The sequence below is a fragment of the Paroedura picta genome, chromosome 5, assembly GCF_049243985.1.
Source record: "Paroedura picta isolate Pp20150507F chromosome 5, Ppicta_v3.0, whole genome shotgun sequence".
Lineage (NCBI taxonomy): Eukaryota > Metazoa > Chordata > Lepidosauria > Squamata > Gekkonidae > Paroedura > Paroedura picta.
Window position 1 is genome coordinate 96206886 of NC_135373.1, and position 14477 is coordinate 96221362.

Here is a 14477-nt window from a genome sequence, read left to right on the forward strand (position 1 = left end):
ATAAATGGCTGATTTGGAAGGTAGAGTCTATGACGGGGAGTCAAACTGTGGCCCTCCAGATGTCCATGGACTACAATTCCCATGAATTGTAGCAAACGCTGGCAGGTGCTCATGGGAATTGTAGTCCATGGACATCTGGAGGGCTGCAGTTTCACTGGTCTATGACATTCTACCCTGCTTAGGGTCCTCACCTCCCCAGGTCCAATTTTCCACAGGCTCTGACACTAAATCTCCAAGAATTTTCCAACCCTAAGTTGGCAACCCCATCCCTGTTCTAAACACATGTAATACATTGAGTTGAAACCCATTTACCTGTAACTAATTTAGAAGCCTGCTCCCCTCAATGCCAAACTCCCACTCCCTTCAAATCCATCCTTCTGTTTTTCCTAACTCCATCCTTAACATTTCTCTTTTGGATAGTGTGTGTGTGTGTGGAAATTGAGGCAGAGTATTGAAATATGCAAGGTCTGCAGTGTGCATAACTAAGCAGAACAGTTGTTGAACAGAAGAATGACTACAGACTACAGACAGCTAGATAGTTAGGTCTTTCTCTTTCTATGCATAGTTGTTTCTCTTCATAATGAAAATAAGTTTTGCTCTTTAAGCACTCTGGTGCTCTACACTCTCTGCATATTAAAATCCTGCCAACACAGAGAATGCAATACTTTTCACTTGCCCTTCTTTCTACCACTGAGGAATGCCAACCAAACTGTAAGGGGTTAAAGGGCATCTGTCTTTCTCCCTTGCAGGTATTCTGCTGCTGTGGTACCCAGCCTGATGGCTGGGGAGGAGGTCTCTCTAGCCACCAATGAATGAGCCCCTTACAATCTCTCAAGGCCCCCATTCAGGGCCCTTACTGGTTAACTGCTTAGGCATGGGCATGCTGTCTTCCCTCTCTCCCTCCCCAATGTGGCTTTGACCCCATTAGCCACTGGCGTCCGTTCTACTCCCCCACTCTCTCCTCCTTCAATTTCCTGAGGTTTCTGATTTCCTGAGTGAGGGAAGGGGATGTTTAGAAGAGAGGTGGCAGACTGGAGGAGGACGACGAGAGGGAGGAGTCACTTGTTGTCAATAAAAGGGTCCCTCTTTGCCAGCTCAGGCAACGGGGATATTGGGAGAACAGCAGAACCGGACAGGGCCTGACTCAGAAGAAAGTCCAGCCCGTTACAGTGAGTATGCAAGGGCCTGATGAAAGTCTGCTGTTAATTAGTTCAAGGTGGTAACATTTTCAATGTTGTACTTCTTAGCTCAATGTATACAAAGTGTACAACGTCATTGACTGAATGACTAAGTGCTAAAAACTAACTCCTGGGTTGTGGTTAGTATAACTGGTCAAGGCTGAGAATGAAGATGAATGAGCATCTCTGTGGTAGGTTTTCAGGATTTAAAACTAGACTGGTCTGGCTTGATTTTTTAAAAATGTTTTAAACATTTTTAAAATATTAACGTCAATTGTTATATGATGAGCTGTTTATAATTTGTGCATGTAATGGAAATGAATTTAAATACTCACGTAAACAATATCTCTCCACTTTTCAGTTCAGGCTAGGTTAGATTATTAGTGGATAGTCCATTTTGCCAAATAGTTTCCTTTTTCTGTAGCAACTACAGCATAATAAACTGCTTAGTCTGAGCAAGGTAATTTTGGTGAAACTAGGTAGTATAATTATGGTCTAAAATGAAAATAGGTGACATATTTGTCAAAGATTTTTTTTTAAATGTATTGATCATAAACAAATGATGAAATTATTCAGGTGTCAAAATCACTTCAGCTGGCTTATTAAAAAATCACTAAGATGCCAATGAAAAGCTGCAGTCTGGCAAACCTGGGGCTTTTTGCAGAAATCTTATTTTGTTAGAAGATCTTTTCCAAGCTCTAATTTATTTGTCCTTGGAAAGTGTGAGGCGTTTTGTGGGTAAGAGGTTTATAATAACAACATGGTATTAACAAGCCCATCAGCAGTTCTGTAATTCTGGCCAATTTGTGTTGTGACAGAGGAAAGAAATAGAGAAAGTCTGGAGAGGCCAACGTGAGGGCAGTGGGAAGACCCCTTTGATAGCATGTTTGGAGAGTGGGACTACACAGAAAGATTAGAGCAGCTATCTCAAGAGTGGAGACAGGAGAGGACTTTGCTGCTGGGGCCTGCATTTCGGGCTTGGTTTCCTGCCTGTCCCCACACCCTGAATCTTCAGTCCTGATCCCTTCTGTCCGTGAGCCATCCCTTCCAGTTCAGCCTTCCTTTCTTGGCAACCCGGAGCTCAAGGGACGCCAGAATGACTATGATATACAGTAAACTCATAAAATCCACTCTGTGGAACATAAACAAGTCCTTGCTGAAGCGAGGACATTTCTTTAAAAGAGATTGCATCTAGGAGGGGCTGGGGAACAAGGAGAGGAAGGGAAGCCGGGGCAAGAGACGAGAGAGATGGATGTTTCAGCAGTTATACTGCCGGCTTGTCTGGTTTGACCTCCAGGGGAATACAAATCTCAGAGAAGAACTGCCAAACCTGAGATGAGGCCAGCAGTGACAAAGAGGCAAAGGTCTGAAAGTGAGAAAAATGACGGGGGGGGGGGATAAATATTGCTTACAGACAGTCCCTTTCTTTCTTCTTTTGCTGTTTCTTGCCATATGCACACAGAACTTGGAAGCAGGCTGTGAGTTTGCTGTCAACTATTTCCTGGCAGTGGCTGGGCACTCTGCAAATCCCAATGTGATCTGGACACACCCCTCTTCAAAAGTATTTTGCCAAGGGGAGCAATGAGGGATTTCACCTAACTCTGGTGTGTTGCCTATTCCTGTTCAGTCTAAGGGTGCATAGTTTTGCTTCCAGGATGACCCTGCCCTATGCAACAGGGGGTCATGAAAAACCAATATGAAAGAACTGTAAGAACGGCAGGACAACTGGCCTCACCAGGCAGAAAGGACTGAGGTGACCCATGTCCCATTTGGCGAGGTGATTCCTGTCTTAAGCCTTGTGTGGGATGGACTTGGCTCTCATAATGGATCACTGGTTCTTTTCTGAATGTGGTTTTACAAGTGGTTTGAGTGAAGCCGTGGACTCTGTTGCTTTAAAGTGTTTGGGTAGTTTTTATGTTAAAGACAAATCAAATGTGCACATTCCCAGTTTCTAGGAATCCTAATCCCGGTTTACTCAGCATTCCTTTTATTCTGTGTTTGCCCCATATTCACCCCCTGGCTAAAATGGGTGGAATCTGCTCGATTTTGATCCCTGCCCCCTCTCCAAATCCTCACTGAGAAAGCACCAAAGATCAGGTTTATACATCCATTTCCGAATGCAGGAGATGATATGAAGCCACACTCAGGTTTGCTCCTCCCCCCACTGTCGCCATTGACCGTATGTCTGCACAGATGTATTCTGACTGTGGCACAGCATCTCCTGGAAAACCACCAAGATGTTGTTGATGCTGGAAATATGGGTACTATTATGCTTTTGCATTGAGGTTGAGAGAGGCAAATCAGCCTCTACAGAACTTGCTTCTCCTCTGCAGCTGTGTGTATAGGAGACTTGGGGGCATGCTAGAATCCCAAAGGGCACACTTTATTTTTTTGTTTATTTAGTTCCTTTTCTGTTGAGGCAGTTTGAAAAACATGACAAAAAGGCCAGCAAAAACGTGGAACAGTGTGGAAGTTACTTGTTTAGCCTGTAATGTAGATGCAAATCTTTCTCTTAAAAGAACAATTTCTTGGACTCCTCTGCATGAGTAAAGGGAACCTGGAAAGTGAGTGGAGTGGGTGATATCTGCACAGAGCTTGCAGTGGTCAGAATAGAGGGCTCTTTCCACAGTTTCCTTGCCCTTTTGTCCTTCCTCGACACACAGGAATGAGAGCCAGCATGGTACGGTGGTTAAAGAGCAGTGGACTCTAAACTGGAGAATTGGGTTTGATCTCCTCCATATGTAGCCAGCTGGGTGACCTTGAGCTAGTCACAGTTCTCTTAGAGCCATTCTTGGAAAGCAGTTCTCTTAGAGCTCTCTCAGCCCTACCTACCTCACAGGGTGTCTGTTGCGGGGAGAGGAAGGGAAAGGTGTTTGTAAGCTGCTTCGGAACTTCTTTGGGTAGTGAAAACTGGGATATAAAAAACCTCAGCTCTTCTACTCTTAACTCCGTGTCAAAACCCAGCAGTTCTACATACCTATCCATGGTGCAATTGGGGAAATTATTTGGGGGAAATTCTGAATTTATATACAAAACATGACTGTAGTTTCAAATTCTGATCCTTGAGTTTGCAGGACTGACCTAAGTACAAAAGTCCAGACCTGCCCTGCCCAGACCAAGTGAGGTGTGAACAATACTCTTTCTACTCTGCCGATTCCAGATGGGTAGCTGGGGTGGCCCAGGCTAGGCCTACCTTATCAGAACTGGGAAGCTAGCAGGACTGAGCCTAATTAGTACCAGAACAGGAAACCACCCAGGAAGCCCAGGGTGACTAGACGGAGGCAGGCAACAACAAACCATTTCTTGCCTTGAAAACCACACAAGGGCTGCCATAAGTCAGCTGTGACTTGATGGCACTTTGTACAATCAGCAGAAACAACAGTCACGTGACACCAAATACACCTGTAGTAACATAAGTGGGGCAGAGCTCACTTTGTCAGTTACCTGGAATGATCACCTATCACAAGTACAGACAGAAGTGATTTTTAAAAAAGCTACACAGAATGGACCATTTCCACACTGGAGGCTTTGTGCCTAGCTGTAAACTGGAGTTTGAACCCAGGTAGATTACCCTGCCTCTTCCTGCTCCTGCACAGGGGAGTATTTAGCCCAGGGTACCTTTTCCACCCTGGATTTCTGCTCCTGCATGGGAACCAGGACAGCGAAGTTCCCAGTGCGGAAACGGTCTAAGTGAGGTCAAAAGTGCATGTAATGCAACAGAGGACAGCAGCAGGTCTGTCTCTTGACTATGCACAACAGAATACGAGACACAATCCAATTAACCCAAGGTCCAACCAGACTGGAGATGACTGGTGAGGAACTGGTAGAGCAGTATGGATAGTATAAAGAAAAACCTCGAGAGAGACAATTCCCTCCAGCAGGGGAGGAAATCGGAATGAGTATGCTGGCATGCTAGTAGATGTTTGGTTGGGTATCATCTGGACTGAGTTTTTTTCCTCCTCTTTCTGCAGGTATTTAAGCCTGCAGAAGGGCTCTTAGCTCACAGCCTGTGGCCTATAAGAGCTAGTCCAGTGAATTAGGACTCCCCCAAGAGATGTTTCTCTCTTTTTCATTTGTTTTTGTTTATTTTAAATTATACCTCATTAATTGATTGGTCATTGTGTGTCTGCCATTCATGTCTAAAATGGAGGCAAGAGTAATTTCCCCCAGAAAAAGATACATGCTTGTGAGAGGCACTGACCCTCCTAGATACTTCCCTATACAACATCAATGTATGCATCTTTCTCCCAAGCCAAACATACATCTGGATATTGAGGTGAGACTGGGAGATAATTTCTCCAGCAACAGTGTAAGGTAGGAGAGGGTGGCAAATGTAAAACCTAGAGAAACATCTGAAGAACAAACATAGCTGCCTTTGTCACATCTAAGGCTGATTCACGTGTGCCTTCACTGAACGTGCTGTGCTGTTTCTGACTGTAGGTGATAGACAGGCATTGCTGTGGGGCCAGTTCTGCACTAGGGCTGTGCTGCTTCAGACTGCAGGTTCAGATTGAGACCAATGTTCCACCCCCCTCCCCTGTTCCACATGGAGAACTATCAAGTTGGGAGGGGAGGTGGGGCTAGAACTTCTTCTGTGCCATCCTAAGGCATTTCTAAGACTATTGACAAGCACTGCTTGTCACCTCTGGCTTTCTACACAGAGGGATTTGTTTTGCATGGAGAACTATTAATTCCTGTGATTCCCTGCATGTATTCTGCTGGGTTTATCACCAGGGTGAGAACCGGGTCAGAGGCATCAGTTCAAATGGGAAAGAATGCTCCTTTGAGGAAACGTTTGATATCTTTTACTGAGAACTCTTGAGACAGTATAGGTTGCATTAGAATAGGAAACGGCAGGATCATCTCAGCTAGTGGCAGATGAATGCCCCTCTTTTCATCTCTAGCTGAAAACATCTAAACATGAGGAGAAGCAGCTAAGTCTGAAGGGAATGTTGAAATGTAATTTCTCCACTCCAGTGCTGTGATATGCTCAAGAGATGAGGAGTCATAATACAAACTCTGTGTTTAGCATGGCAAGAGCAGGCAAATGAGAGGAGAAATGAGAAAGGAACACCCTGTTTGGGAGGAGCTGGCTCTCAGGGCCAAGTGCTGGTGGGGCCAATAGTTGGCATTCTCCATCAGTGCTTCAACATTTCTGAATGTGCAGAATTAACAGATCGCCTCCTTTTCAACTGGTCCTCCCTTTGCAAAAAGGGAGGGAGAGGGAGACTGCCCAGTTCCCCTGAAGGCCGATTAACCCACTCATAGAGGGTGTTTTGTAGCTTTCTCCTTAAAGGGCAAGTGCCAGCCAGCCCCTACCTTCTTCAGGCTCTTTCACCTTCAGCAGCTGTTGCCGTAACAAACACTCCACTGCTAAACTTTGCAGCTTGCCTAGAAAGTCCAGCTGGCCTTGGCGGAAGCGGAGAAGAAGACTAACGCAGAAAGAGGGAGAGTGGGAGGAAGAGAACAAAGATGCGGACCCTCATCATTCTTGCTTTCCTGGCCGTCCTGATGGCAGCAGCTTTCTGCTATGGTAAGTGATTTTTAAAAATTATTGCTAGCAGAACTTGAATGTTCCTCTTTCTGACAAGCCTTTCTCACTCTCACGTCCTTCATTGTCAAACAAAATTTGAATCCAACGACACCTTTAAGCCCAACAGAGATTTATTCAAGGTGTGAGCTTTCATGTGCAAGCACACTTCCTCAGCCAATGGAACAGGGATCATAAGAGTACAGATATAAGAAGAGAGTAAATTAGTAGCAACAGGGCTACCCACCTGAATCTGTCCTTCATTTTTGACACTCCTATATCAGTACTGTGGTCTACTTGAGTCCTCTTGCTCAATCCTAGTTCTCGGGCCAGGTCCTGCGGTGCTTTGTATCCATCACAGGCAACTCTGTTTCTGCTCCTTTACAACCGCATTTTAACAAAACGCAGATGATGGAGGATAGCTAGGCCGTATCCTCTTACCTATGGCTGTTTAGACATTAATGGCGCACTTGGAAAATATCAGGTGGATGTTCCTCAGATAAATTATATACATGCACTGTTTGCTAGATGACCGACACTATGGGGTTTCAAAGTGTCCTCAGTTGGACCAATAAATGAGAAGAAGCATTATTTGATTATGTTTAATCTGGGCATACTTCACAAATGGTGCACACGGGTTCATGTCCCTTCTTGTGAAGCATCAGGGATGATCAGACAGGAACTGACACTCTGGACTGATGAGGAAATGTTTGGCAATGTTTGGCATCAAGGGTGGGACTGGAATTCATTTGGAAGAAGAAGAAGAGCTGCTTTTTAATACCCTGTTTTTCACTACCCTACTGAGTCCCAAAGCGACTTATAATCACCTTTCCTTTCCTCTACCCAAAACAGACACCTGTGAGGTAGGTGAGGCTGAGAGAGCTCTGAGAGAGCTGTGACTAAAGTCACCCAACTGGCTTCATATGGAGGAGTGGGGATTCAAACTCAGTTCTCCAGATTAGAGGCTGCAGCTATTAACCATGACACCAAGCTGGCTCTCATGTAGTGCAATCCTATGCAGAGTTACTCCAGTCTAACCCCATTAGACAATGCAGTTAGAGTGCAGTAACTCTGCCTAGTGTTGTGGTGTATATTAGGGGTGATTGCTTTAGGCTGATCCTGCACTGAGCAGGGGTTGTAGTAGATGGCTTGCATGGCCCCTTCCAACTCTATGATTCTGTGCTTCTGTGTTTGTGGACATATTACTTCTCTGAGTGGTCTGACTGTATCTTCCTAAATAGATCATGATTCCCTCCACCTCGCTATAGGAGCAAGACAGATTTGAGACAGAAATCTATAAAGTGGGCAGACTGTCAATAATGGTTTGAATGCAGTCATCTCCACTGGGTGGCAATGGTTGTATTGAACTCTCTTTCTTACAGCAGCAAGATTGGTGCTTGTGAAATAGTGAGACAAGAGGATACTACTTTGGAAGGGGAGTGGTTAAGCAAAGGGAAGAATGTGTGTAGGTTGATCCAGAATATCAAAGATTTAGAGATGGAGATAAGTTAGGATTTGGAAACAAGAAAGGATATGTATATATATTCTTAACATTCTCTTGCAGTTATGTGCGTAATGTGTAGCTAATCTTTGTTGTAAATGTGAAACACGCAAACAACCTATGTTAATGTTGGAAGATATTTACCATAGGTAGTTTCTAGCATACATGCCCTTACAGGCTGATGCATTTATGGATACCAAATCCATCATAGCTTAGAATGGCACCCCCATGTCCAAAAGCAATAAGGTTTTAATGCCAGATACTAGGGACAAAGAATAGGGACTTCTGTTTCCATTAAACTGACCTGGGGCACCTGATTTGCTAGTTTTCAAGACAGAATGGTGGTTAGCATGTGATATACTTAGATTTTATACTTACATTGTTAATTTTTTCTTTTGTCAACAATGACCTTACGAGCTATTTTCTTTTTTCCCCCTCCACAGAGTCCCATGAGAGTATGGAATCACATGAATTTGCAAGTAAGCAACTATATGGCATACTATCTGACTCACTGAGATGGTTAACTTTCTGCTTCCACAGGACATCTCCACTCATAAGAGGTCTTCTCATGAGAGGTCTCATAAGAGGTCCACTTCCTTCGCAATCATTTTTCCAGCTCCAGAGATGATGAGTAGGAAGCCTTACACCATGACCTTCCTGTTTTCAGGCAGTCCAGTCAGGTTCTTACTATGTTTCTCTGGCCATTACACTGTTCTTTTGGCACAAGCTGCTGTCTTCCATATTGTTTCATCCAGCTTTGTGATGTTATATGGCAGTCAGCCTAAAGCCATCATGAGGCCTTCTGCCTGATATAGGGTGAGGATGTCTGTAACACAGGTGTAGTCTGCACGGGGCTTTTTACCCACTCCCAGTCCGAATTAATCCCTGCCATCTATACTGAATTCATTTTCCACTTTGATTTTGGCCACTTTAAATTTTCCCTCTGCAAGATGCATGTTTGATCCGAGTGACCCTACCTTTCCCTTGTGATATCCAGAAGTGGATATAACCCTCAGTATTTGAAAAATCAGCATGACTAAAAGTGCAGCTTTCTGCTTTTTGTGAATTAACTTCCTGCCTCATGCCTCCAATGCTGTAGCAAAGCAATCTTCCCTGATTGGCCAGGGCATCAGTTCAAAGACTTCCAGGTTCTCACTTGCAAGGCTTCCCTCCCTGTCTTAAAGTGACTGTGCTCCAGAAGCCCTGACTTCTCTCAGCAGAGATTTGCCTTTTGCTATTTCCCCCTCCTATGCTGTCTTCAATCCTCTCCCCCCCCCACTCATTCAAGAAACGAAAGATATTCCTGCTGTGCTCAGCTCCCCTCCCCACTGTGCTTCCCCAGTCAAGTGCAGAACCCTTACTGTTTCAATGGGGGGGGGCAGAGGAAGACCCGAGTTCAAATCAGCAGGATCCACAACAGAAAAAAGTAAGTGCAGAATAAGCCACAGCCTGAATAACATTGCAATAAGAACAGAAAAGTGGACACAGCTCTCAGAGGAAGGCTGAAAAGAGGTAAATAAGGAAACTCAGACCTCTAGTCAGCAAGACATGAAGCCAAATCTGTTGCGATTTGCATAGTAAGACTCATCAAGCTTCTAACAGAATGACTTCCTGAAAGTTGATCCATGCATTCTGCTCTTGTTCAGAATACATGCATGAGAGGGCAGTGAGGTAGTTGATGGCTCTACCATGTAAGAAACACCTTGCATGTAGACAAGTAGTCCATGAGGGAGAAAGGTAAAGAACCATTTGCCAAAGGAAAAAGCTGGAACTCTTCAGCTTTGTTGCCTAGAGGGGTGTGTGAAACCTTGCCATTGTACTACTGCCTTAGCAATTTCCCTTCTAAAATTAAAATATGACTGCTCTTTTGGAAAAAAACACACACACACACCTCGGAACAGACACAACAGCAGCAGCAATGCCAATTGGCAGAGGGTGGAACAGGCAAAAGGGAAAGTCTGCTTATTATTCCTGGCTCTCTAATTAAGAGGAGAAAGGTGGTTTTATGGCAGTGATTTGTTCACTGCAAGGGAAAACAAGGAGAGTGTTTCCGAAATGCAAATATGTTGAGTTTCTGGATGTTTTGGCTGTGCAGGGTATCCCTCCTCTGACAGAGAACAGGGCCAGCTATCTATTCTGCTGCAGGGAAGATCAAGGAGGAAGAGAGGGAAGGAAGACTGGCTTTAAATCAAATGTTATTGTGTGCACATACATGCTTATGGGGGGGGGGGGGAGGAAATAACACCTTCCCTGGAGCACCAGCAGGGGCTGTGAGAGGGACCTGAGATGTGGCATTGTAGCATTATCCTTTGCATGGGGACTGACTGGTGAATGCAAAATTCCATGGGTTCCAGAGGCACAATGATCAGAGCTAGTGCTAGCATGCAATTATATATGAATATACGTGTTACTTTTTCTTGGTATCTGGAAGGACCCCATAGGAAACTCTGGCAAATATGAAGATAAGCATAAAGTTCGGAGCAGGCTGATAGTGCTGCCTATTGTGAACACGCTGGCCAGTGTCAGTACAGTCCTAAAGGAGTATGTTTTGGGAGTAACCCCCACTGAACAGACTTGAGTAGGATTCAGAGTGGACCTGCTTAGGGTTGCTCTTTTGATGGAGTAACTTTTTGGCACACAACTGCTAGCCTTCAATTCATCTCCAGAATATAAATGAATTACAACCCTCCTTCTCACCAGGTCCTTTTATTAACCGAAGAAATGCCTACAACTTCATGAGGACTGTGCCCAAAAGGAATTCTATTATTCAAGAAAGGTAAGTCCTCTCTGGATTGAGGTTTTCATGTGTATGCAGAGTGGAAGGGTATCTCTTCTACAGTGAGGGAAGCCAAGACCTTTGTGGAAGAACAACTATCCCTTGGAAGGTAAATGGGTGTCACTGCCCTCTCTAAGGTCTGATTAAAATGAGTGACTGGAAAGATAATGGGAGGGGGGACACTGGTATAAATACAAAAAGGCATGTGGAGAACTGAAGTCATATTTATATTGGTAAATGTATTCTGGAAGGTTGTGCAGCTGCTTTGCATGTACACACATACTGACCTGTATGCTTCAAATCACATGCTCCAAACCACTAAGAGCCAGTGTGTGATATGAAAGATCAATTTTTCATTGCAAAGAGCAAGTCAATAGTCTCTTGCTAGATCATCAGGAGAATTGCTGCATAATCTCCCCATTCCAATGATTTTAGAGCCTTTTCACCTGTTTATTTTCACAGGCAGCGATTTCAGTGCATTTGCACAAAACAGACAATCAAATCAAACTGCTAAAACTCTGCAGTGATTTTCTGTACCTTTGATACCAGAGGAATTTGCAGAACCCATGTCAATGAATTCAGTTATACCTCTGTAACTTCCTATTCAACTACATGTTTAACATTATTCCTACTAGCTTGTCTAACAATAACAGGGGGTGGCTCACACCCACTCTGAGTGAACTGATTGCTCTTTTTATTGGATCTTGTTTTAAACTGGCCTTTCTCTGTAACACCTGTCCAGGATCAGAGAACGCAACAAGACCCCCCAGGAACGTCAGCGGGAGATTTGCGAGGACTACAATCCTTGTGAGCGTTATGCGATGCGCCACGGCTATGCTGCTGCGTACAGGCGTTTCTTTGGACCAAGAAAGGGCTAATGAAAACAGGAATCACCATGTCCAGGGCCTGGAGCCTGGATTCTGTATCTACCAAGAGTGACAACCTTTGAAATGTATTAAGTTGCTTGTCCATTGTATGTTACTCCACCTGCTGCTTCGATTCTTCTGTAGCCAAAGATTCCTAGATTCTGTGTTATTTAGCACAATGCTGATGTAGTGGTGGCTGGACAGAGAAGGATATGGATGTTTTAAGAAATAAACAGCTGGTTTGATACAGTTTGTTTATAGCTCAGTTTTCTTTGGGATACTTCCAGGTGGCAGCTTTCCATGGGATTTTCTTGGTGTGGATAAGAAAATCCAGTAAAAATGACTGCTATAAATATGGGAATAACATGATGTCCAATGACATGTAGATGCAGCCAAAGGGAAAATCCAAAGTGTGAAAGCTTATGTCCACATATACTTATTTTATTTAGTCTTTTAATTCATAGCCCACCTTCACACTTCCTATAGCAGTCGAGGTGGTTTATTCGATCCAAGCACCAGGTACTGACCAAATCCAGATGCTTTCAAATTATGCTGTAGGACCAGATAAGGTTTGCCAAGAACTGATGTGTTTTGCTGCCTAATCTGACTAAGAGACAGTGAAGGAATCTGATGTTTCAGGGGATATTATTCACTTTCCTCTTTTCCGTCAGCTGTTGTATAACTGTGGGGAAAGTAAGCTGAGTCTGAGGAATCTGGACTCCATTTGCCAAAATTCATACTGAGTAGTATAGCCCTTACACTTAAAAGGGTCAAGCTAGTGGTCAGAGTTAGGATTGCCAGCTCTGTTCTGAGAAACACCTGGAGGTTTTAGAGGTAGACTCTGAGGAGAGCAGTGTTTGGAGAGGGCAGGGCTCCAGTGGCATAGCATGTCATAGAGTCTACCTTCCAAATCAGCCATTTTCTCCAACTGAACTGAACTTGCCTCAAGATCAATAGTAATCCCAGGAAATTGCCAGCTGCCACCTAGAGGTTGGCACAATCCAGTCATAGTGTTTATTTACCTTATTTATCATCTACTTTTCTCACTGAGCATCAAAGCAGATTAGGGCAAAATCGCTGGTTGTCCAACCCAAGATCCAACATGGTGTAGGGATTAGGAAGGGCAGACATATGAAGTGGTATCTAATAAGTACAATGTAGGTTGATACAATCTCCATGAGGAGCAATGTAGTAGCACTAGGGAGACCAAAATCTTAATGAGTATTGCATATTAGGCATGAGTGTGAATATAATGGAAAAAAATGGTAGTTCACCAGTAGACAACAATGAAATGACAATAGGTCAGTGAAATGACAATAGGTCACAATGAAATGACAATAGGTCACAATGAAATGACAATAGGTCAACATGCAGAAATTGATAATAATAATAAACTCATTAGTACAATCTGCTGTCCCTTTCCCTTTATAAAGGGCCTTCTTGAACTATTCTGTTATAATACAGCCCTATTATCTTTATAGGAAAGCTCTCTTGAACAACTTCATTTTATATCATTGGTGGAATGACAGGAGGGTGAGTGCCTTTCTGGCCTCCTCAGGCTGGCCACTCCACAAAGAGAGAACAGCACTTGTCTGGGTCCCATTCAAAACCTTAAACAGCTTTTATTTAAAGGTGGGGAAAATGGTGTTACTAGTAAATATTTTGAGTAGTCCCAAATTCAAGGAGAAAGCAGAAGTCAGTTTCTTTAGTCTCCAGGCTCTGTCTAACTCATGAATCCCAGGATGGTCCAGATGTTTGGCAAGGTCTTGGTTCTCCACAGACTTTTTCCTTACAGCAGCAGAAGACCCATAAACACTGTTAATGAGAGTCCCATGCCAGATGATGCCCTTCTCACTGCATTGCAGGCTGGCTTTTCTGGAACTTCTTTGAAATTCTCCTCTCCCTCAGGATCAAATACCTCAGCCATTTTCCACCGTCTTTTAGGGTTCACCACCCTTCCTTTCCCTGTTGCCAGGCAACTACTCACCCAGACTGTACAGAAAACACCTGCCTCCACAAGGCAATGATTCCAGACTGTGACTCACTATGCAGGGGAAACAGGTTACAAAATTTTATTACGGAAGCACATAGAGGGAAAGAGAAGAAGGTGACAGTTCATGAGAGACAGAAATGGCGCTGGCAACAGAAGCAGAGAGTCTGGGATTGAGAGTGAGAGTGAGTGAGAGAGAGAGAAGTGGCTGCTGGCAGCAAAAGATAGGAATAAACAAGACAGAAGTGGGGGCTGGAGAGAAAGAAATGTGTCACGCTGAGAATATTCCTCAGGGATGGATGGGGCATAGGGTTGCAAGTCTCCATGTTGGACCTGGATATGTCTCAGAATTAAAACTCATCTCCAGTTGAAAGCAATCAACTCCCCGAAGAAAATGCCCATTCTGGAGAGTGGTCTCCACTCCCAAACCTCCAGGAATTTCCCAACCCAGAGTTAGCAACGTTAGGTAGGGGAGCAAAATGGCAAGAAAGCGAAATTCTCCCACGGATTGCAGATTAAGTAGGTTGTGTGCATTCTAACGCAGGGGTAAATACTGGCAGGGGCTCATGGGAATTGTAGTCCATGGACATCTGGAGGACCACAGGTTGACTACCCCTGTTCTAACTGACCAGCCCA

General features: G+C 44.1%; 1 protein-coding gene across 1 annotated transcript; it reads left to right on the plus strand.

The window, feature by feature from the left end:
* The first annotated feature begins 990 nt into the window (after nucleotides 1–990).
* On the plus strand, nucleotides 991–12100 carry MGP (matrix Gla protein). Its single transcript, XM_077339237.1, has 5 exons — nucleotides 991–1169; nucleotides 6565–6711; nucleotides 8653–8688; nucleotides 10910–10985; nucleotides 11728–12100. Exons 2-5 carry the CDS (start codon nucleotides 6651–6653, stop codon nucleotides 11861–11863), a joined length of 309 nt encoding a protein of 102 aa, XP_077195352.1. The 5' UTR covers nucleotides 991–1169; nucleotides 6565–6650; the 3' UTR covers nucleotides 11864–12100.
* The last annotated feature ends 2377 nt before the right edge of the window (nucleotides 12101–14477 follow it).

Bases quoted from the DNA above. Each gene is read 5' to 3' on its own strand.
- MGP (XM_077339237.1), top strand. From the start codon at position 6,651: ATGCGGACCCTCATCATTCTTGCTTTCCTGGCCGTCCTGATGGCAGCA. The intron at 6,712-8,652 runs GTAAGTGATTTT...CCCCCTCCACAG, and splicing joins GGCAGCAGCTTTCTGCTATG to AGTCCCATGAGAGTATGGAA. The intron at 8,689-10,909 runs GTAAGCAACTAT...CCTTCTCACCAG, and splicing joins GGAATCACATGAATTTGCAA to GTCCTTTTATTAACCGAAGA.